The 22,807-nt window shown below is 38.5% G+C and overlaps 4 protein-coding genes and 1 long non-coding RNA gene across 16 annotated transcripts in view; 3 read left to right on the top strand and 2 right to left on the bottom strand.

Annotated features, from left to right (window-relative positions):
• Positions 1-4,926, top strand: part of plekha7a (pleckstrin homology domain containing, family A member 7a) — a 72,258-nt gene extending 67,332 nt beyond the window's left edge. For 10 of the 11 annotated variants that reach the window (XM_076986017.1, XM_076986019.1, XM_076986022.1 and 7 more), the window contains 3 exons: positions 1,916-2,104; positions 2,423-2,699; positions 3,918-4,926. In XM_076986017.1, the coding sequence (XP_076842132.1) occupies positions 1,916-2,104; positions 2,423-2,671 (438 nt within the window). In that variant the 3' untranslated portion in view covers positions 2,672-2,699; positions 3,918-4,926. The remainder of the gene's footprint in view (positions 1-1,915; positions 2,105-2,422; positions 2,700-3,917) is intronic. The other variant, XM_076986018.1, reaches the window with a different exon arrangement.
• A 259-nt stretch (positions 4,927-5,185) lies between these two features.
• c2h11orf58 (chromosome 2 C11orf58 homolog) lies at positions 5,186-8,461 on the bottom strand. Its single transcript, XM_076986028.1, has 5 exons — positions 8,291-8,461; positions 7,547-7,630; positions 7,379-7,439; positions 5,957-6,066; positions 5,186-5,731 (listed from the first exon to the last, which is right to left on the bottom strand). The coding sequence occupies exons 1-5, from the start codon at positions 8,411-8,413 to the stop codon at positions 5,513-5,515; spliced, it is 597 nt and encodes a 198-aa protein (XP_076842143.1). The 5' UTR covers positions 8,414-8,461; the 3' UTR covers positions 5,186-5,512.
• Positions 8,462-9,856: 1,395 nt separating this feature from the next.
• Positions 9,857-12,483, bottom strand: LOC143508754 (uncharacterized). Of its 2 annotated transcripts, XR_013129453.1 has the most exons (5): positions 12,024-12,483; positions 11,725-11,792; positions 10,700-10,808; positions 10,418-10,580; positions 9,857-9,944 (listed from the first exon to the last, which is right to left on the bottom strand). It is a non-coding gene; the product is annotated as an uncharacterized LOC143508754 (long non-coding RNA). The 2 variants fall into 2 exon arrangements; XR_013129452.1 differs by lacking the exons at positions 11,725-11,792; positions 12,024-12,483 and having other exon boundaries at positions 10,700-10,830.
• LOC143508753 (uncharacterized) lies at positions 9,961-11,124 on the top strand. The gene is made up of 2 exons (XM_076997391.1): positions 9,961-10,582; positions 10,722-11,124. The coding sequence occupies exons 1-2, from the start codon at positions 10,446-10,448 to the stop codon at positions 11,122-11,124; spliced, it is 540 nt and encodes a 179-aa protein (XP_076853506.1). The 5' UTR covers positions 9,961-10,445.
• A 1,745-nt stretch (positions 12,484-14,228) lies between the features above and the next one.
• On the top strand, positions 14,229-21,963 carry cd81b (CD81 molecule b). Its single transcript, XM_076986016.1, has 8 exons — positions 14,229-14,465; positions 16,237-16,351; positions 19,399-19,496; positions 20,581-20,655; positions 20,770-20,883; positions 20,977-21,075; positions 21,273-21,356; positions 21,446-21,963. Exons 1-8 carry the CDS (start codon positions 14,400-14,402, stop codon positions 21,509-21,511), a joined length of 717 nt encoding a protein of 238 aa, XP_076842131.1. The 5' UTR covers positions 14,229-14,399; the 3' UTR covers positions 21,512-21,963.
• The last annotated feature ends 844 nt before the right edge of the window (positions 21,964-22,807 follow it).

Here is a 22,807-nt window from a genome sequence, read left to right as displayed (position 1 = left end):
TATCAACAGATTGTTTCAGTTGGGTTAGATTATAGCAGCTAGACTAGTACTTATGCTATACAGTACTTATGCTAAATGGTACTTATGCTAGCACTTGCATGATAAAGTCCTGGCATATAAAACAGTTGTAAAACTATTTATCCATGGGTTAGTTACACACTAGTCTTGATTGAAACCTGATCAAGTACTGTGTGAACAGTAAAGCCAGGCAGTATTGATCAAAATTTGATCTGTTGCTGTTCTTTCACATGGACCCACACCACTCGCCCTTTATGGGTTAGACTGGAGACCATTGTCGCCGATAATCAGATGATTGTGTTTGTGATTTTCTGTATTCTCTAATGGGTACCATGTTGACCTTCATGACGAGTGCTAAATGTAATCTTGAATCTAGCATATGTATTTCAATCAATATTTAACTTATAAGAAAAGAAACGCCAGTGGAGTTTCTAACAATTTTGCCATTGCACACCAAAGTCATGAGTGTTCTGCTCAAATGCGCTAAAACAAACAATCTTATTTCACTTTCACTCTGTTAGCCTCCTTACTGCAAATAGCCAAACAGCCTTTAAGCAGTAACCTACACTGGGATTTACAACAACATTGTTCATGATGCCACTAATGGCTGTAACTCAAGCAGGCTGTTTTCCAGGTAGCCTAGTTTTGCCCTGAACAGCAGAACTCCTCACATTTGCACCTCAGACACAGGAGCAGAAAGGCTGAAGTTGAGCTGACAGGTTTCTGAGGTCAAAGTTCATGAGGAGAAATATGGAGCCCAACCTCTCATTTCTCTTTAGCACACAGATGAGAAGGTTTGAGGAAAGAGGTAAATCAGGTCAAATGTAAGGAGCAATTTTCAGCTCCTATCTTTAAACCTATACATAAAGGATGTTGTTCACCTGTTCAGTTTAGCTCAAAACTAGGCTTAAACTCTGGCTGGTAAACTGCTCACCAATAACTTAAAATTAAACAGATGACAGGCATTTGCCATAGGGTTTACCACTAGAGCAATTACAACTCAGAAACTCCTAGTCACTTTATTTTCTAATGTAGAGCTTTGCACTAAAGATATGAATAAAATGTAAACTTTAAAACTAATTTGAACTTTTGTCATTGCTGTAGAAGTAGTAAAAGTGTCTTTGAACTGGTTCTGTTAAGAGGGAAATACAGTGTGTTGTCTCTATGTACAGATGCCCACTGATGCTCTTCTGTTTGTTTTAAAAGCATGTGTGTGTGTTAATGAGCTCGCAGATAGTGTGGACACTTGAACATTTCCCTGCATGATATCACAAACGCAATGAAATGAGCAAAACCTTGTCAAGCTCCCCCTTTGTTTTGAGTGTTCATAATATGCATGGGTGAAAGAATATCATTTTCTGGGAATCACTGACTTCAAATGTATGTGTCTGTCGATCGCATTTCGGAATTTTGGCAAGCATGGCACGCAGATGGTGATGGGATGTCTACTGTTTAAATTCTGCAACCTGTGTTGGTAATGAAGACCATGTTCTGGGTAATATGTGGGTAATGAATGGGACTTGTCTTCACTCTCTGATCCATGTGAGTATTCCGATTATCCTTAGAAGTTCCATTTAGTTGCTGGACTGCAGCCCATGTTAAGTGACCACTAATGTCCAAAAGCCAATTGCATGAAAAGTCCTCAAACGAATGACATGATTGAGTAAACTGCTTCAAATGTGTGACAAATGCACTTCAAATGTGACATTTGTCTTGGTGCAAGTTTATTGTAGAATAGCAACCGTTTCTCCTTTGATTATTTACATCCTAATTATTCTGTATTTAGCTTGCAATTTCAATTTCAGTCTGATATTTGTACCCTTGGTGGCTTTAGTAAAGATAAGTTCTAATGTGAGGTTGGATGCCTTGTGCTGTATGTTGTTTGTCATCACCATAGTTGAGATGGGAGGAGGGCTTTGATTTACAGCTGTCGGAGAGCCCAGTGCTGAGGGAAGACCTCCTCGCAGCTGAGAGTGATGAGTCATGGCAGGAACCTTTTCTAGACGAGTGGCTCACGGTTATCGCCAGACCTCTGTATGTGCAAGACCTGGAACCAGTGGACTTCGATGTGGACATTAGCAAAGAAGTACGTTTTAGTTTTCTTTAATATCCTATATATTTACAATAATAATAATTTGTCATAATAATTTGTAACAGTAATAAATTAATTCATTTTCTGGAAAGGGCAAAGAGAAGGGATAATGGGTAATGTCTACTTGCTCTTAGCAGTTGTCATAACCCCAATGAGAAAAACCTCTTAAGTATGGCTGCTTCAATGAATCTAATATAAATGCTTATGGCTTGTAATGTTAACGGACACTTAAGTACCCTTACATTAGACCTCATAAGACCTGAGTGATGTGTAGAGCACTTAAATTGATTTACTTGACTCTCCTTCCTTCAGCTTGCCGTTCCGCAGAAGCTGCCCATGCCAAAGTTCCTCCAGGACACGGAGCCCGAGGAGCCTCCCAGTCAGGAGGAGACGGAGACCCGCATCTGCAATGTGAAGGTCAAAAGCCTTCTGGCCACGTCCAGGGACCCGGCGCCTGTCCTCCTCCCCATCGCCTCAGAGCAGCTGGACTTCTCCGAGCTGGACCACGTTCTGCAGCAGCAGGAACGGATCATGGGCATGTCTCGCGCTCAGGTCTCGTAGAGCTCATGAAGGAGCAAGCAGGATGAAGGTGAGCCCAGGTTCTTCTGATTTTTCTTCAGCGCACAAACGTTACAACAGCGGGAGGGAAAAACACACAGATAGGGACGTAGCAAATGTGGGAGAAGGGGGTTCAAATGATACAAAAATATGCTACGCATGCTATGTCACACCAGAACACCCCCACTTTTGAAAAGCTTGGTGCATCCCTCCACGCAGGTAAAGTGAAAAGTTGAAAAATGTAACATCGGAGATGAGGTGGTGTGTGTCGAGGGTTTTGTTAGAAAGTCTTTATTATACATTAAACTTCAAACAAGAAAAGCCAAAGCTGGTTGTGCAGCAGTCGCTGGGGTAGACAGTGCAGCAGATCGATCTCTTCACAGTTACTTCAGCAGGTTGTCAGCTCAGGGAGCAACTGGTACAGATAATGAACTGACAGTGAGTAGACAATGACTGGGGCAGTGATTGAGAGGAAGGGGGTGTGTGAGTGGAAGTGGGCGTGTCCCTCACAGACTGGGACTGGCGCACCAAGACAGCAGCATGTTGTAATTTTTGGTCATTCACACTCCTTGGCCATATTGCTTCTTTGATGACTTCAAGTTGTTGAAATTTACAATATTGGATTTAATCATTGTTAAATATGTTATGTACGGTTGGGAAAGGCTAGACGCACATGTGAGGGTGTCTGTAATTGATACAGGAGTAAAACATGCACCCAGATACAGACACCAGAATACCTACGCTAACGTGGTGTGTGGATGAACATACATCAGCAGAAACATGAAACACCAAGATACTCATATTTAACTAAACACGGGAATACAAGGGGGAGTATTTCATGACTCAAAAGACTCTTGAAACATTCAAAGATCACAACATGACAAGGACATAATGTGACACTGAATTGACTGACAAAGTAAGGACTAAATACCAAACTGAGAGAACAAAAACCAAACTAAAAACAGCTGATAATTATCAGAGGGTGGGGATATAAACAAGAAGGCATGATTGACAGAACAAGAAACAAGACAGACAAGAGGGGTGGAGCCTGACATGACTAAATAATTGTTGCATCCTAATAAATTTCGCCCGAGGATACATGTCATTATTCATGCAGTGGCCATATTGTCTCTAAATCAGCAGTCTAATCTCCTGAAGTTGAGATGTCCATAGCGAACTGTATATTATTGCATTTGTCAGTCAATTAAGATAAATGAATTCTGATGTTGATTTCTGTTCCTCCTCCCAGCCCAAGCTACATCTGAAGACTCGTTTATGAAGAGTGAAACTACTGGATATTGTGTTTAATAAATGATTGTACAGGATATAGTGTGTAATTGCTGAAATTTGGTCATCTGTGATTTTTCATGTACAATAAGTTTATATATGTATCTGAAGTTGTCAATTAGTTAAAATCTATTATTAACAAGATTAGGCTTATTTTTAATATTTTAAAATATAATTGATACTTTAAGATGCACTTTAAATTGCAGTGTTTGTATTTTGCATGCTTTTGCACTTGTTTGCTGTTTTATATACTGAAATATTTACAATTTGATAAAGCAGTTACTCATTTGGAAGTATAATAATGAAAGGCAGTACATCACTGTCAAGTCTCTAATTAAAGGGTAGAGTTCCCCTTTGCCTTCAGTCCATGAAATGGTACCAGATAAGTTCAGAACAGTGGTGGTATCCAAGTATCAGTGGGGAGGAAGAAGTCAATTCTTTGAGGGGTGTAAAAGGTAGAAATCAACTTTAGAATGTGCTGCAAATTTTCCCATTAGTTGGGAGTGACATCTAGATGTAGTAATAGGAGGGGCTATGCAAAGTTTGACCAGTGTCTTGGTGTTCATTGCAACACATGAATGTGTTCAGTCAGTTCTTATGTGAGAATGCTCATCTTGGAATCACGAGGGTTTGCACTAGCACCCACTGCACAGCACTGTGTCCTGAGAAATGGCTTCCTAATTCTAACCATGAGTTTTATGAGTATGAGTTTGTAGAGCAGTCATCAGACCTAATGACTTCAACAGGAAACCAATTAATTACACCCCTTCCCACCTTTTAGGAATCAAGGGTTAACTTGAATGTATAGCTTGTAATGTTTGTTTACTAAAGGCTACCTATTTTAATTCCAGATTTCTGAAATTCATATGCTGTCAACAATGGCCCTTTTTATATATAAATTTTAGCTCCTTGGTATTTTCACATTTTCTGTCACCAACAAATGCTTTTGCAACATTAAAGTTTTTGATGTACTTTTCTCAAAATGATTCTTTAAATTTGTATCAAATATTTTAAATAGTATTCATTTTTATTCCACTTCAAAACAAAAACAGCTTTTGTGTTTGTGGAGAGCTCATTTTAGCTATAAATCCTGTTAGTTCCTTCAGTAGATTTTTATAAACATCTTTCTACAGCCCTTGAATACCAAGACATCTGTAAAGATACCAGCATTGATTAAGATGTGTTATTTATACATTTAATTATGGCAAACCTCGCTGTATAAACCAAACACCATTTTGAGATTTTTATTGATATCGGGCAAAGTATTTGCATTCATGTAATACTGGAAATTTCTACATAACACACAATTATTATTTTTCAAAATGTCTACATTATGATAGGAAATGGGGAAAGTTTTTACTACCTATACAAGTCTAAATTGCTTGGCACAGAAAAATTAAAATAATCGATTTATGCCTTCAGTTTTGTTTTGGATTGTTTGTTTGGTCTTGCCCTGTCATTCAGTAAAGGAAATTTTTACATTTTCTTCTGCAGTCAGCAATACAAAAATCTGGAGACAAACAGATTTTTTGAAGACATTCAGCGATTTCCTCTTGTTTATGATGCCTTGACAAATGACATTTTGAGAGTCTTTTTCTTGTCCTCCTTTGAGTGTGTGTCATTAGACTGTTCCTGTTGTTCAACCTCTGTAATGGCTGAATGAGTATCTTCCTGCTCTTCCTCCTGTTCCGGCGTCTTCTCTGAGCTCTGGTTTGGGCTTTCTGGTCGGTCTAGCGCAACAGTGCTCTCAGGCTCAGGATCAGGCTCTGGATCAGGCTGTAAGGGAGAGAGAAGGAAACAAATTACAAACCATGACATTACAGCGAGCTATTTCAGGCGAGGTATTTTGTATCCTGTCCATCAGTTTACCCCATAGCTCCAAACACATGTCTCACCCACATGTTTATTGAGGTAAAGAGATGCTTATGAAATACTTAATCAGATAGACTTTCTCTTCTGAAAATAAATCGCTAGTGACAGGTTGACTTGACAGACTCTTACCTCACTGAATCCCAACCCACAGTGCCTCCTGTTCCGACCAGAGAGCTTCCCATCCATACCTTGCTGGTACTGGTGCTCTAGTTCTGTGTTTATCTTCTGATCTTCTGCACCTAGTGTGACATAGATACACACAAAAGTAGGTGAACATGCCTCCCAATTACTGAGTTGTAGTGTTTGTCATACTCATTGCTAACAGGAGTATAAAACAAATCATATAGCCATGCATCTCCACAAACATTGGTAGTAGAATGTCTCAATGTTATAGCCTTCAAACATTGCACAAGTCAGTCAGTCCATGAGATTTCTGCCCTGCTAGATTTGCCCTGGTCAACGAAAAGAATGATGAAAAGAAAGCAGCTAGAAGCAACAACAGCTCAACCAGTGGTAAGACATGCAGTCTCAGCAGGGCTGCTTCAGTGCTTGAATTCCCTGTTTCCTTTTGTGCCAATCACTACAGAGTTTCAGACTGCCTCTGGAAGCACCATCAGCTCAGGGAACAAGTTTTGCAAGCTTCAAGTGTAAGATCACCATGAAGGATGACGACCATTGAGTAGAGTGGTGTAAAGCATGCAGTGTTGAAACTATGGAGCAATCCAAACGTGTTATTTGGAAGGATGCATCAAACTGCATTATCGGGCAGTTTGACAGATGTGTGTTTACCAGGACAACACCACCTTTCCTGTTGTGCATAATAACAACAATAAAGTTTAGTCTGAGTGGGAAAGGGGTCTGTGTTTCAGTTAATACTACAGCATGCAAAGACATTTTAGCCAATTACATGCTGATAACTTTGTCTTGGGACGGTGTAGAGGAACTTCAGTCGCCTGCATAGAGCCCTGACCTCAACCCCAACGAACATCAGGGGGATGAATTACAACATCGACTACAAGCCATGCCTTCTCATCCAACATCAGCAACAACTTACAATGCACTTTTGACTTAATGGGCATTAATGTCCTACAAATACCTTCACACAAGAGTGAAGCCTATTAAGACTGCAAAAGTGTTTAAACTCAATATTAATACCCACAGCTATGTTATGGGATATCCATCCATCCATTATCTGTACTGCTTAATCCCGCTAGTCGGGGTCACGGGGGGCTGGAGCCAACCCCAGCATCTCCGGGCGAAGGCAGGGTACACCATGGGCAGGTCGGAATGGGATATACAACAATCTCAAATATTTGTGATAATTAGTTGTCCAGACATGACAGTGTACTTCACAATACTACTTTGATAACCCTGTTTGTAAGCACTGTAAACAAGTCATCCTAGAGTGCCCCTTGTCTAAGTGTGGTCTAAATTAAATTCACAAATTAATGATCAGGAAATATAAGCACTGCACATGAGTAATTATGGCAAGTAAATGCACTGTGCGGTTCAAACGTTCCTTTCGGTGCTGGTTGTGTTGTGTTTACTAACCAGTGCGAAACTTGGATGTTGATTTGTGATCTCCAATAACAAGACGCCCAGTGTGCTCTTTCTAACAAATGCAAAAAGATACATTTTTAAACGCTTTCGGCAAAACCAGTAATTAGGTGTCCGCAAAGCGAGAACTCTTAAGATCTTCTTGCTGAAATTGTAAGTTACCTTCCCGGCTCCCATCAGCCTCAGAAACTTCTGTTTCCTTGCATCAGTCCCTAAATCTGCCGATTCCCACTGTGTTGATCCTGACTGTGAAAGATAATGGGTGACGATAAGTGTAATATAGCTATCTATCTATCTATCTACATAATTTAACTCCACTTGTAACTATGGCACTTTAAATAAGCATGCGAGATATTACACATTAGCTGGCTAAACAACAAGCTAGCTACATCTGAGCTAGCAGCTAGCATGGACAATTACATAGTGGTGAAGTAACTTGGACTTCAATCTGAGTGTTTAGACAAGCCGGCGGGTTAATCTTCCTCAACTACATGGACCGTTGACTAGATTCAGTTAATAAAGTCGCGTTAACCAATTAGCTGGTGTGAAGATAACTCGCTTTAATGCCAGTTATTGAAGAACTGTTTACCTCTCATCAGCTAACTACCCAGCCATCTCTACAACGTTAGCTAGCGTTAGATAGCTAATAGCTAGGTTAGCCGGCTAACTACACGGATATAAGCAAATCTTGTGTCAAAACAACGTAGCGTTGAAGTGCAAGGCCAAAAATGCCCCATAGTTCACTATAACAGCTAAGCAGTTAGCTAGCCTAGCTAACTAATACAATGGTAGTTAGCTAGGCTGGCTAGCTATGTAGCTAACAGCTGCTAGCTCAAATGGTTGGTCTGTTTGGTAGACCAAATAGTTACGTCTGCCGACAATTTATATGCAGAATATCCGACGTACTTCATTTGGAGATGCCGGTCGTTTTGTCCCCTTACAGCGTTCACCTGAAGAACTCATTTTACACAACCAAGTACTCTCAGGAGCAGACAGACATGCCAACCCCCTCTGGACTAACGCGTGCATTGATTTGCTCCTGTGGTAAACCTGCTCACATTCAGCCCTGCAGTCAAAATACGAGCGGGTGAACTGGATCATCAAATAAGTGCTTAAAGTTATAACTACACCTCCCAATTTAGAATAAAAAAAAATGTGACACTACAGTATTTCTGGGGTTATTCAATGAAATTACTTTTGAATGCAGCACAGTAGGCTATAGGTCTGGAAGAGCCTGCAGTACAAATATGCCACATAAGACCTGCAGTTCATCTCGAAGTGAAAAGTAATTCAGAGTAAGTCAGAAGTAGTGAATAATTCATTCAGCACCAGTATACATGTGCATACATGCATACATACATGTAGTCTTGTAATGTATCTCAAAGGGTCTTAATCCTTTGCAAACCCAATCCCATCTGTAATGGCATCACACATGGTCCACATGGTTTGCTTTACTGAATGTTATCCTGACACAAAGGCAGTGTATGTGTTTTCTTATTTCTGCATTCTGACTGTATCACATTGGCAGTCCAAATAAATTCTAAAGTATATATATATATATATATATATATATATATATATATATATATATATATATATATATATATATATACATATATATATATATATATAGGTAAATACAGTGACAATATAAAAACCCAAAACTTTCATTTTTACCTTTTACTTAGTCTGATTGTGTGATTTGTGTGACTTGTGTATTTGTCTGTATTTTGTGTAATTTGTGTGTTAATGGGCCGCCCAATGGAGGATGGGTTCCTTTTTGAGTCTTGGTTCTCCCAAGGTTTCTTCCTATTCCCCACCATCATAGGGAGTTTTTCCTCGCCACTGTCGCCTTTGGCTTGCTCATTAGGGTTCTGGACTCATAGTATTGTTAACCTTGTAAATCCTGTAAAGCGCTTTGTGACAACATGTGTTGTGAAAAGTGCTATACAAATAAACTTTGATTTGATTTTATTTAAATCAAATCAAATTTAAATATATATATTTCACTATATATACATCTCACTATACTATGCTACATATACAAATATGTAATCTATGTTACATAAACAATTGTGTGGTCTCTATACTACTTAAACCTGCACTGTAAAAAGATCACTGTGAAATGTACTGTAACTTGCTGGCAGCAATTAGCTAGTAAATTGCTGTAATCAATTTCACAGTATGCATACTGTACATTTAATTACAGTACTTACAAAATACTGTAATTTTTAGTAATAGGGTGCTGTATTTTCTATTACAGCAATTATTAAACTACTGTAAGAGCTTGACAGCTTAAAATGACTGTATTCATTTTAATATAGTAAATTAATTACTGTAAAAAGGATTATATACTGTAAAATGAAGACGACATTGTTGTCCCACAAAATTCTATTTATTGTATTGCTTTGAATATTTTAAAACATTTTAGAACATTTGAACATTTTAATACAAGGTGAAATATTAAATGTGGAACTGTATAAAAGCACAAAAAGCTTTAGAAATAAAGGCAATTAAATTCCTCCTTTCTGGGCTTGGAATCCTGTGGGAATTATTCTTGCTTGCAGAGGAAAAGAAAAGTAATTAGTTATTGATGTAGAAATGTATAGACAAGACTGGTGGCTCTATGACAATTTTAGTTGATTCTTTACCTCTCATTAGAAATACCACAAAATGTTTTTACCACTAAGTACACTACACAGAAGGGTAGTAGCCTAGTACGGTACACACACACACACACACACACACACACACACACACACACACACACACAAACACAAAGGGCATTTGTCCCACTACCCTGCCAAACAGTGATTAAGGGCTAATAATAAACTTGAACTCTAAAGTAAAGTCTTTATTGAAAGTATTCAAGGTAAAAATCAGTGGTGAGCGGGTATAGGATAAAAAATACTGCAAGTCTCAATGATTGTCCAAAGAGGGCTTTATACACAGGTGGATATTGTTACGCACACGCTGCTTAAAGCAGAAGTTACACAGTACTATCTTGTGCAAGTACCTAATTAACAGTCTCACCTGCTCTCAGTTCTGCCAGTCATACGCAATGAAGCCCCTGATGAATTATGCCACATGCGGATTAAGGGATTCATTCTTTCCCTGGACCATCATGCCCGTTTTTCTGCTCTCCTGGAACTTGGAAGCGCATTTACTGTGCTCTGGATTTATCCCGACAAAAAATCTGTAAATGCAACAGACATATAACATTACTCCAACCAAAGAGAAAAACTTGGTCAAAGTAATAGCGACCAACATAGTTTTAATGCAAGTGTAATACATCCACAACATTTGTTCCATTACCTTCCTCTTTTTTTCTGAGGAGGCTGGGGTCCTTCAACATCTGTAGGAAGCTCCTGCAGATGGTCTATCAGACTGTAGTGTCCAGCTGTCTCTTCTACGCTGTGGTGTGCTGGGGAGGGAGTATCAAAAAGAGGGATGAGATGCGACTGGACAAGCTGGTCAGGCATACAGGGTCTGAAGTTGGTGTGGAGCTGGACTCTGTGGTTACGGTGGCGGAGAGGAGAACACTGCACAAACTGCTCTCCATCATGGAAGATGACGGTCACCCACTGCACACCATCATTGTGGACCAAAGGAGCAAGTTCAGTGGCAGGTTCCTGTCACAGAGCAGCTCTACAGACAGACTCAGGAAATCCTTTGTCCCGAGAGCCATTAGACTCTTCAACTCCTCCCAGTGGAGTCAGAAGAGGGAGGGGGACAGATGAGGAATGAGTCTCTTCTGTCGCACAACAGTTTATTTATTTATTTATTTGCTACCTGCACTACCTTAGAGTTCATCTGCCCTTCTGAACACTGGTCATTTGACTGTATGTCCTGAACATTTTTTACTGTATGTCCATACATTCCGTACATTGTTCGTACATTCACACTCCTGGACACTTTGACACTTTTACAGTACATCCCATACATTCACACTCCTGGACACTTTGACACTTTTACAGTACATCCCATACATTTACACTACTGGACATTGCAATTTATACTAGTTCCAGTTTTACCAAATTTCTCTTATACTGCACTACCTCCTATCTCTGGTCGAGATACTTGCACACTTGTATAGTATTTGTATTGTTTGTTAATGTCATAAGTTATTGTTAAATTGTTTGTGCGTGTCCATTACTGTGATTTGTTATTGTGTAACTGCTACTGGCTGCTAAATTTCCTTCAGGATCAATAAAGTATCTACCTACCTACCTACCTTTTATGAAAACAAGAGCTTCAAGTCTACTGCTCCAAACTGAATGAAGTATGTACAGACAGGGAAGGAGTTAACGGTTCAGATTTGGTGTATGTATTACACTCACATGGACCAGCAAACACTGTGGGTAAGAATTTTAACTTCAAGTTGTTGTGCAACAACCTTCAAGCAGTGCTGTAATGAAAATCAAGCATATGTCAAAATATTTAAAAAATGGATCAAAATTATTTCAGTAAGCACATTATTGGCTATGTGAGGAAGAGTAATACATTTTTCTTTTTAAAATGATGAGGCAAAGAAATTAAGTAAAAAAATTCTTTATATTAAGTAGTAAAACTAGTTGAGTAGGTGGTTACATAAGTAATTGAGTATTGTTCTCATCCAGAGTGAACAAAAAGTGCTAACCTCTGGATAAATTCCAGTGATGTGGCTGCCTCCGCTGGATATTCAATGTTGAACACATAGTATGACCCCAAGAAAACAGCCAGAGCAGAAGCGAAATCTGAATGATCACTCAGTTGGAGGACTAATTTGCCCTGAATGGACAGCATCAACTTCTTTGCTCCCAGAATGGACTCACCTGAGAAATAAGTTGACACTGCACATCATTCAACTTGATAGGCTTTAAAATTTTACATAGAAAGCAGAATAGCATAAAACCTCTTAAATGTGGCATGCAATATTAACAGACATTACATAACCAACATAAGGTCACACCTTAAATGTTGGTACATCACTAATCAATTTCCAGCACCTCTTGCAATTATTGACTTAACAATTGATATTGACGAAACTTGTATTTTGTTATCCAGTTAGCTGGTCATATTTTTCACATTTTTATATTTATTTATTTATATGGACTCAGGACCTCCTGAACAAAGACAAGTGCATGACTTTTGCATCTGCTCACTGATGCTTTTGAGCAATAATTTTACAATATGAATTTTCACGTGGTCTCATGATCTCTCTAATCCAGCTGTCAGCACACAATGGCTATCCTATGTGAAGTAACCCCTTAAAGATGTGTGTTGTGTACTGTCCAGTACTGGGATCTTACCAAGCATGACAAGTCAGGGCAATCTGGACCTCTACATCTGCTTGGGTGGAAGTCTCCTGCAACACAAAATAAACAGGCAACACTGTTAGAAATCACAAGTACCATATTCATATTCAAGGCAATAAATCTGAGTATGGCAATATTGTAAAAAAATATATATTTACATCAACCAAGAGGAAACGGGCGTCTTCATTTTCTTTAAAGTAAACAATCATGACTAACATTGCAGCAAGTCGAGTCCATGTCTTCCATCTGTCTCTCAAGTCCATAAAGGACTGTCTTCACTTCCTTTTTCCATATCAAAAGCTGATTATTGAAATACTGCAGAACTCTTTTCCCCTTCCCAGCAAGTGTTTCTCGTAGTTTTGATTCTAGCTCAATTCCTGTCAATGTGCAACAGTGCTGTAGTAAACACTTCTGCATGAAGAGAAATGGCCACTTTTTCTGTAAATATAACATACTTGGTGAAGGAGCTGCATTTATGTCACGCATTGGCTCATATAGTAATGTCATGAGATAATACATAATATAATATTACATAAACAAATGTGTGGTCTCTATAATACTGAAACCTGTATATTTTGTATATTTCACATTTAGATGTCCAATCAAGAATTCAAGAATGAGTCTTTTGTGGTTGTATTTGCAGTCATATTTCAGTGGGAGGTGAGATCTGCTCTGCCATTTATGGAGTAGCTACAGGAAGCTGCATGTTTCAAAATATGTCCATAGTTACCACATATTCTGCATTTACCCTCTCACACTGGGGTTGCTTGGGTAGTAGCACTCAACAGTCCCCTGTTCTCAAATCTCCAATCTGTTCTCCAGTCAAATGATAATGATCTAACCGACCGGGCATAGTAGTGATGGACAAACAGCACAAGAGGGCCGTGGTGATAAAATTAGGAACAGAAAAAAGCTTGAGAAAAACGAGAGACAGAAAGAGGTTCAAGACTGTAAGAATTATTGTGGAGTACACAGGTTTGTATTGAAAAGGTTTCTATGAAAGCCTGTGTACTTCACTACAATTTTGAATATCTCTTATTAAAATGCACTGCAGTTACTCGCCTGCAACCCTGATTATTTCATATCTCCATAATGGGTAAAGATCTGAATGGTAATAATATAACAGTCCTAAATCCTCCGGACAATGTGAATATTAGAAACATCCATGTGGTGACTGTAGACTCTAAATTACAGTGCAAAGGAAGTGCGGTCGTATCGGGACAAGAGCGGAATACCTTCAGAAAAAATATCCCAAACATGTTTTTTATTGTTGTCTTATTGTCTTGACAAAGAGATAGAATTATATAAACCGATTTTTTCAGTATAAACGTATTCAGCATAATGCTTAAATAACAGGGTTATCTGATAATAAAATATACTAATAAAACTTCGATAACTACTTTATCCGGTATAACTATAATCTTAATTTTGCTTCGTTAACAAAATTGCGTCAAAACATCAGTTTCTGTTATAATGTTACTTTCTGATTGCTCAGAACGTTTGCTAAGTAGTCGCCCGTCTACTACACTAAGCTGGCCCGTAATTAGTCATGTCCTGTGTACAGGCATATTCTGTAGCATATCCTTCCAAAACCACGTTGCCCATTCCTGGATGGAAACTAGACCCAACTGCGAGCAGCGTCAAACAGTGGATGCGCTCCTAGAACCAGCAACGCAGCGTTTGATTTTGAACTCCGCAGGATCTCATCTCGCCCTATCATGGCTGTTACAGGCTGTTCTCTGTGCATTAAGTACATGCTGTTTTTCTTCAATTTCATTTTTTGGGTGAGTTCTTTGATTATTCGTATTCATTAAGGCAACTTTTAAACAAGAATGATATTGCATTTTACTCTCTCAATCCAGTTCAGAGTTCTTCTCGAATTATTCAGCATTCAGTGACACAAATTCTTATATTTTTCTGTCTGTCAAGTAAATGTTTTATTATTTCTGGACGTTTTCTTCAAACGCTTTTCTCCTGATGACAAACTGTCATCGGCTGGTATTCTGACATTGCTTCCTGCTTTTGCTATGAAGTTTTTACATTTTAAAGTAACCTGTAATCCTGAAATCCTGCTATTTCTTATGGTACTCTGTCTGAAAAATGACTAATATAAAGGTATTTACATAAAGACCAAGCCAATTCCTAAAACCAATAAAACAATATCACTATTCTTTATTTCATTCACTGTAAATGTGTCAAAGAGTATTATTCTGGTATTCATTTAGACATAGCCACAAAAAGCAGGTGAACATTATAAACATTGGGATTTTTCTCCTATGCTACACTGTTTGCTAAAGCAAACGTAGGGTGAGCTGTGTCTACATTTGAGGCTGTACACACTGAGGACATTCTAAGAACAGGAACACAGTCTTGCCAGAATAGAAGTGTGCATGCCAAATGTGTACGTGTGTGATTTTTTGCCTATATAGTGAGTGTGTTTGTTCCTGGCTCCAGAGCCTTTTATAGTGTGAGAACTGTGTTCTTTTCATGTTGCATTTTTAAATAATCATAAAAGCATATGAACTTTTATGATTATTTAAAAATGCAACATGAAAAGAACACAGTTCTCACACTATAAAAGGCTCTGGAGCTTCTTAAACCATGATCACATTAATTATGGAGTCAGATATCTCATAATTTTATTTCCACACTAATGGCTGCATTCTAATTATAGAGTCCAATTTTGTGTCATTCTGTCATGCTTTTATATATTTACTATTTTCCTTATACTATTTCTTAATTTTTAACAATTTCTCATATTAGCCTCATTATGAAAGGATAAACCTTGTGATAATGGTGGTTTGATGATAAAAAAAGAGGTCTTGATGGAGTAGTTTTACCCAGCACTGGATGGTTCTCTAAACCCTGACCAGAGAAGATACTTTCATGTGGTCTCTAATAACACAAAATAAGCAGACGCTTGATTTAAAGATACTTTGGCTAAATTAAATGCAATAATAATAGAACCTGTGTGTCTCTGTAATTTGTAATTTTAGAATTTCTGTCAATTGTAGGTCTGCACTCTTCACTGTCCTATATACTGTATCTACTCAGCACTGAAAAGCAAAAGTTTGCTCTCTTTTGTTTTATGGCCTTATTTTAACATTTAGCAGCAAGAAAAGTGTGGCGTCTCCTCATACACCATATCAGTTTGTGGATCTAATATAAGAAACCCAAACCATTATGATTGGGGTGTATAGTTTCCTCTTATTATGCACCACTGGCCGATTTTGGGATGACTGCAGGAATATTCTTGACTGGCTTCCTTGACTCATTCACTGGAACTCTGGGTTCCTGCTCTTTAGCGGACAATTGAATGGAGATGTGTAATGTGCCATCATAAACAGCTGACATCCTGAAACCAAGATACACCTTTTGCCCCCTTTTAGAGGTTGCACAAACGTTGCACGAAAAACGGATATGGGACAAAAAACATCCGGTCCTATTATTTGTGGAAGAGGTGACCTCTGAAAATGATCTTTAACCAAATCATGGTTTATGTCCTGAAGAGCTGTCTGTTAATATGTGTTGTGTGTTTTTCTTTCTCCCTTTCAGCTGGCTGGGGGTGTTATTTTGGGTATAGCTCTGTGGCTCCGCCATGACACACAAACCAGCAACTTGCTGATGCTTAACTTTGAAGGAAACCAGGCTCCAGGAACTTTTTATATCAGTAAGTCAGACTCTGATTCACCCAAAGGTTAATTTCCAGTAATGTGAAATAGTAATTTTTTATAAACATACATGGTATGCAGTAGTTAGTATTCAGTGTAATTAGCTATTTCCTATTTCAGCTCATCTTATATTGTATATCTCTGTGCCGCCTCTTGTCTAAGATAGCCTGTCTGCACCTGATGTAGCTCAAAGATTTAGACCAATCAGTTCTCTCTGCATGTTGATTTTCTGCTGTTCAATATAATGAGGCACTTGTTGTCTTTACTCATCTGAATAAGCTGAGATCTTATGGAAGCATTTATGGATAGCATGTTTGTCTGTGTGTGTGTTTGTGTGTGACAGATAAATAATTTATTATATTTTATATGCATATTAGTAAATATTTGGTTAGTTTTGAGTCTTATTAAGGTGCATCAATGGTTGTATTTGCCACTTGGAATAACGTATGTCAGATGCCTTGTTATTACTGTAAATAATGATGTCCATGGTCCCTCCAAGGTGAGATTTGTTTTAGAATTGAATATGGAATATTTGTGGTTTTATATGCCTGTGGTGATATCTTATACACTTTTTTTAAGCTTTAACGTCACTGGAATTTGCGTGCAACATTTATTGTCTTTAAGCAATGGAGTGTTCTGCTAAACCCCCCAAATACTGATATTTAAAATGAACAACTCACACACTGGCTATGAAAGTGAAGAATTAATGACCTTAAGCTTGTCCTTGTCATGTTGCTTTAGTCTTTCAAGTTTCAAGTCCTGTACAGCATAAATGAACAGAGAAACAGACAAGCTTTTTAAGGAGTTACATTGAAGACAATTATTTAGAAAATATCTCTGCTTAATAATCCTAAAACTGTACATTCTTTTTTTAAAATGTCTTCCACTGCACCAATGTCTGCTCTTTCATGTTTATGGAACCACACCCTTATGGTGGAGAGTGACCCTAACTTTAAACAGACTACGGGGACCAAAATGTTACCACAGGGTGTGTTCAAACTACACCCTTGTGCGCGCACACACACACACACACACACACACACACACACACACACACACACACACACACACACACACAATCCAGATTCAACGCAGTGACTGTTTCGGCTGCTGAGGATTCACATAGAGTTCATTGGGCCATGCTGCTTGTCTTACTGTGGCCTCTAACTTGTAGCCATTAATTTGTGCAGGACCGTCCTTCCATTTGGTTTAACTACAAGGAGAAACTTCAGTTCCCTCCGCCCTTTGCTTTTTATAGCACCAACGCACTGTTTTGATTTAAAAGGCCCGTGCAGCTGGATTGGCCCACCCAAGGAACCCTTCAAGCCTTCTCTGGGATTCTACTGCACACCCATGCATGATTCAAGAAACCCTACCCATGTACTCATTACTCCACAAATTAGAATGTGCAGCGGATGGTTTTAGCATGCTGGATTCTGTAACTGCTGTTTAAATAGCTTCGAAAATACGCCTTGCGCTGTTTCTAGCACAAAGCATTACAGTTAAGAACTGTTCAAAAACTAAAGTTTGAAGTCACTCTCATCTCCTTGTTGTACATCTCCAACTTGTTGTCTCATCTCCAACTTGTTGTACATATGTATGGTTAGCAGACGCATGCTAGTTCTTCTGTCTTATTAGTACTCTTCTCTCTGTTCCCCTCTGGTATTGAATCTCAACATTGAACATCATAACTGTACCTTCTACCATCTATCTGAATATACACAATAAGCATTTGGTGTCAGAATGACACATTTGGTTAATTGTTTTTGCCCATCTACCTCAACATTACAGTAAACACTGAGAAACTTAAATAGTTACTGTGAATCACTTAGATTAAACCAAGTTTGAATTGGAATTGTTTATGTTTGTATGTGTGTGGATATTTGTGAAGGTATGCATGAGCATGTATGCACGTTTGTCCTCTGTTCGTGTGCAGTGTGGGTACATGGAGGATGTACAAATGTGTGCACTGTGTGTGTGTGTGTGTGTTGTTGTTTTTAGAATGTTCAAGTTGCTGCAGGCAATGTTTATTTAGAGTTGCATTAGATGGGATGGCATCCTATTTATTCAGCAGTACATATTAATCAGCATAGAACACTACAGTTTCTCTGTTGATTGGCAGCAAAGTATCACCCACTCACTTTATTATGGCATAGTGCTGAAATGAGAGGTTAGAATAGCACAGTCTTTCAGTGTTTACAAAAAATACATTTTCTAGCTTGGCTGCCTGGCTGTGAGTTTAATACTCACGTTTTGTCTACCATCACTTGTCAAGTAGGTTCAGGTATTGAACATTGGAATTGCACGTGGATAACCAAACAAACATGTGGCTTGAATGAGTGAAAATGAATGAGACTCTCAGTTAATTAAGATGCTACAAAGGAGCTTTCCACATGTTTGGTTAAGGCCAGTCCAAAGCTGCAGAGATTGCTACTGTCTCTGTAAAGTGGCGGGTTCCTGTTTAGTCTAGCCTTTCCTGTGGTTGCAGTTGTTGTCCCAGGTCTGGACTCAGCTACTCTTTAAACTGGACATCAGGCATGAAAAACAAAAAGGAAGATTGTCTGTGAAATGTAGTCCTATAGGGACAACATGCATATTTTAGCAAAAAGAAAGAAGGAAGACATGATGAAGGGGTGTCTTGTAAAGATGGGTTGTCTTGAGCAGGCTGGTTGGACTAGACGATGAATATTATAGATTGATTGTGGGACATTGTTAAACCTTGCATTTATTTTACTGCTGTTCACATGTATTAAATGTATTAGACTTTTATTTAGAATTAAAATTTCAGATTACTGACAGGACCGAAAGGCAAAAATCCAAACTCAATATGCTAAAAAGGAATAAACTATTCTAAAGGGCTGAGAAACATCCCTTCGGTAGTTGTACAGAATCTGAAAAGGTTAAATAATAAAAAAAATATTGTAAAAAGCCAGTGGCACGTGTCATTGGTACCTGCTAACAGACAAGAATATAAAAATTAGGCATTTGAAATGTATTCCTCATGTTCATTTCATGTTCATGTTCAACATTTTTGCCACTCTTGTAGGTGTGTACGTCCTGATAGCTGTTGGAGCAATAATGATGTTTGTGGGATTCCTTGGTTGTTATGGTGCCATCCAAGAATCTCAGTGCCTCCTTGGAACAGTGAGTACTACTTGGCCCAAACAACAGACTACAGATTGCTGACCATGATAGCGTACTAATTATTTACTCACTGTTAAAAAAACACCTCAGGAGTTTCTCTAACTCTAAACTCTATGTACGCTTTTTAATTGATGTCACTAGATTGGGTGATGAATAAACAGCTTTAAACAGCTTTAAGACTAACAAGCAAGAGTGATATTGCACATAAATTATGCTGTGATGATTGAATTTATATAGGTGTATGTATATAGGTGTATGTATACAGTATTTTGTATGAAGGTGTTTATATTTTTTGTGAATTCTGAACTGGAACCATTCAGTTTATAAACAATGTTCAATGTTTATACAATGTTCAGTTTATAAACACGTTCTGTGACAGCACGCCGCATGTCGGTTCAAGTAAACACAGCCCATGTCCATTGCTGGCGTATACGACACAACTGCTGATGCTGGATTGTTTGAGCATAAAAAAAAATGTATGAGTGGACACATATGGGTGGATGGATTTTTATGCAAATTGTGCTCACCTGGTCTGGACATTGCCCTGACATTGGCCAATTGGTCATCAAATTTAAAATGACATTTAGTGTTGAAGCAGCATGGTCATCTTGAGGAACACATGCCGCTTAACAATACTGCATGTACAGAGGTGTACAAAGGGGAATGTACATAGGTGAATATAGGCGTATGTAGTCAATGTAAAAAGGAGCACCTATGCCCATCCTGGGTCTTCTCTGTCTCTCTGATATTCTCCATCACACTGACCTCTCCTTCACAACGTCAGGGAGCAGTTATGTCTGATCCTCTGCACTGCTCTGTGGGGATTATTCTGCTAGACAGGCTATAGGTTTGAACTCTAAAACATCCGTTCTTCTGGAGTACCAAGCCAGTTGATAGTTGCTTTGACGGGAAGCTGAAACGTCACTGAAATATCACATTACGTGTTTTGTAACCACTGCCCCTATGCACTGGCTCTTTTGGATGGCCGTGTTCAGATGTGGGTGTTAATTTGCTCATTTCCTGTGGTACTACTAATGGATTCTCTTCCTTTGTGCCTCTCCCTCTTCCCAATCCCCCTTTTCAGTTTTTCACATGTTTAGTGATGTTATTTGCCTGTGAGGTAGCAGCAGGAATATGGGGCTTCATCAACAGGGAAACGGTACAGTACAAAACAGAAACAACATCATGGTGCAGCTGGCTAACCTCCTCACACTCATACACGTGCTTCCTGTAGTAACCCCTAAGAAGCTACCTGGCACTTTTCTCTCTCCAGATCTCCACGGAGCTCATCAACTTTTATGATGCAGCCTACATCAAAGCTGTGGATCCGGTAGACACACCCACCCGACAGGCTGCTTCAAAAGTTATGGTGGCCTTCCACGACACAGTGAGTCACAAAGACCAGCCCGCTGACACACTGAATTCTTAATGCAATTGTGAAATGGACCTTCCCTTAATTGTGTCTCTGCTCTGCCCTCAGCTGGAGTGCTGTGGTAAAGGAGATGATAATGCATTGTTTGTGACTGTTCAGACCACTCTTTGTCCTCATAAAAAGGCAGAGGATGCTCTTATTTCTCAGGTACATCATTGACAGCCTTGAATAAAGATGATGAATTATGATTTTTGGGGACTAGCTTTTTCTTCAAATGTGATGGGTCCTTGAATATCCATTCATATAAAACTGTTTGGCTTTTTGATGGTTATGTGTCAGTAAGTAATTACATTTATTTATGTTTCCATTTACTCTCTCTCTCTCTCTCTCTCTCTCTCTCTCAGAGTTGCCATATAAAGTTGAGGGATCTGTTCTCTGAGAAACTCCATGTGATTGGCCTGGCTGCCCTAGCCATTGCTGTTATCATGGTGAGAACATTCTCACTACTTTCATTCTTAAAATATGGTTTTCTCTTTTCATCTATACTTTCTTTACATTCATTGTCATGTGCTTGCAGATTTTTGAGATGATCTTCACTATGGTCCTTTGCTGTTCAATTCGTAATGCTGCCCCAGCGTACTGAGGGACACCATTAATGCGAGCATGCAACTTCAAGATATTCCAGCCAGTGCTAAAAGAGGATACATTCAACTTCACTGTGTCCTATTTTTCTATTATATTCTATTTTAGGCATTGAAATCTGTGTTTTAGACTTTGTTCAGACAAATAACTATCAGACTTTCACGTAGTCTATATATATTTGATTTTTTATGTTTTATTTATTTTCCTTAACAATCACATAATTATCTGTGATTTTCAGTTTCACTTGGTATCACACTGATCTAGTCACTCCAATAAATATGAATAGCAAACCTGCAAATGTAGTTAGATAAACAAAGGAGAAAAAAATCTGATTTGCTTTTTCTTTGGTCCAACTCTTACCTTAAGGGAGTTCAGTTAATGGTAATGTGATGGACTGTATAACTATGGACTGGCTAACTATAATAAAATGTGGTTCTCTGCTTGTTTGACAGATTTCTTAAACCGAATGTGCATTTTTTATGATTAATTGTTCAAATTTCATTCTTTCAGTACTGCCCTATATAATCATGATTCCACATAAAGGTGCAAATTAGCAACACAACTCACCTTTCCAATATTTCCCCATAACTTTAAGCTTGTGTATTATGTGTGTGTGAAAGTGAGAGAGAGAGAGAGAGAGAGAGAGAGAGAGACAGTGACAGACATAGGGAGAGAGTGAGTGAGTGAATGAGACAGAGAGAGAGACACACACAGAGAGTGTGAGACAGAGAGTGAGAGAGACAGAGACAGATAGAGGGAGAGAGACAGAGAGAGTGAGAGACACAGCAAGATATTTTGTACCATGTGGAAAGAGTTACGGATTCTTTCAGGACTTTTAGATAAAAAGTTTTTGTTGAAACTGACCACCACATATGTCAATAGTGGAGCTGTCCAAATAAAGCCATTGTATATATTCTTAATGTGGTACACCCAAAACCCAATCTCTATTTTGTTTTCATATATATATTTCTGTTTATTCTAATAATATTCATTTAGCCAAGAATCTACTAAAATACGGATTAAACAATAGCTGATTAGCTAAACAAAATGATTAAAATGCCACAAATTCAAGTTTCTTTTTATATATACAATTAATGTATTTGTTGGCTGTAGTGCATCTACACTGAGCTGAGTCAGTCGTCGCAGTCACAACTTAATAGCAATAAAGTGTGTACACAATATTATTGTAGATATGTAATCAGGACTCTCCGTACGAGAAATTACATAGAAATAATTTCACGGGGAATACTGGAGGACCTCCCCTGGAGATTTTTGCAGAAATCCTTAATAGACAAGT

This window comes from Brachyhypopomus gauderio, chromosome 2 (assembly GCF_052324685.1).
Source record: "Brachyhypopomus gauderio isolate BG-103 chromosome 2, BGAUD_0.2, whole genome shotgun sequence".
Classification (NCBI taxonomy): domain Eukaryota; kingdom Metazoa; phylum Chordata; class Actinopteri; order Gymnotiformes; family Hypopomidae; genus Brachyhypopomus; species Brachyhypopomus gauderio.
Note: the sequence above shows the minus strand (reverse complement) of the source record. Positions and strands in the feature narration are given on the sequence as shown.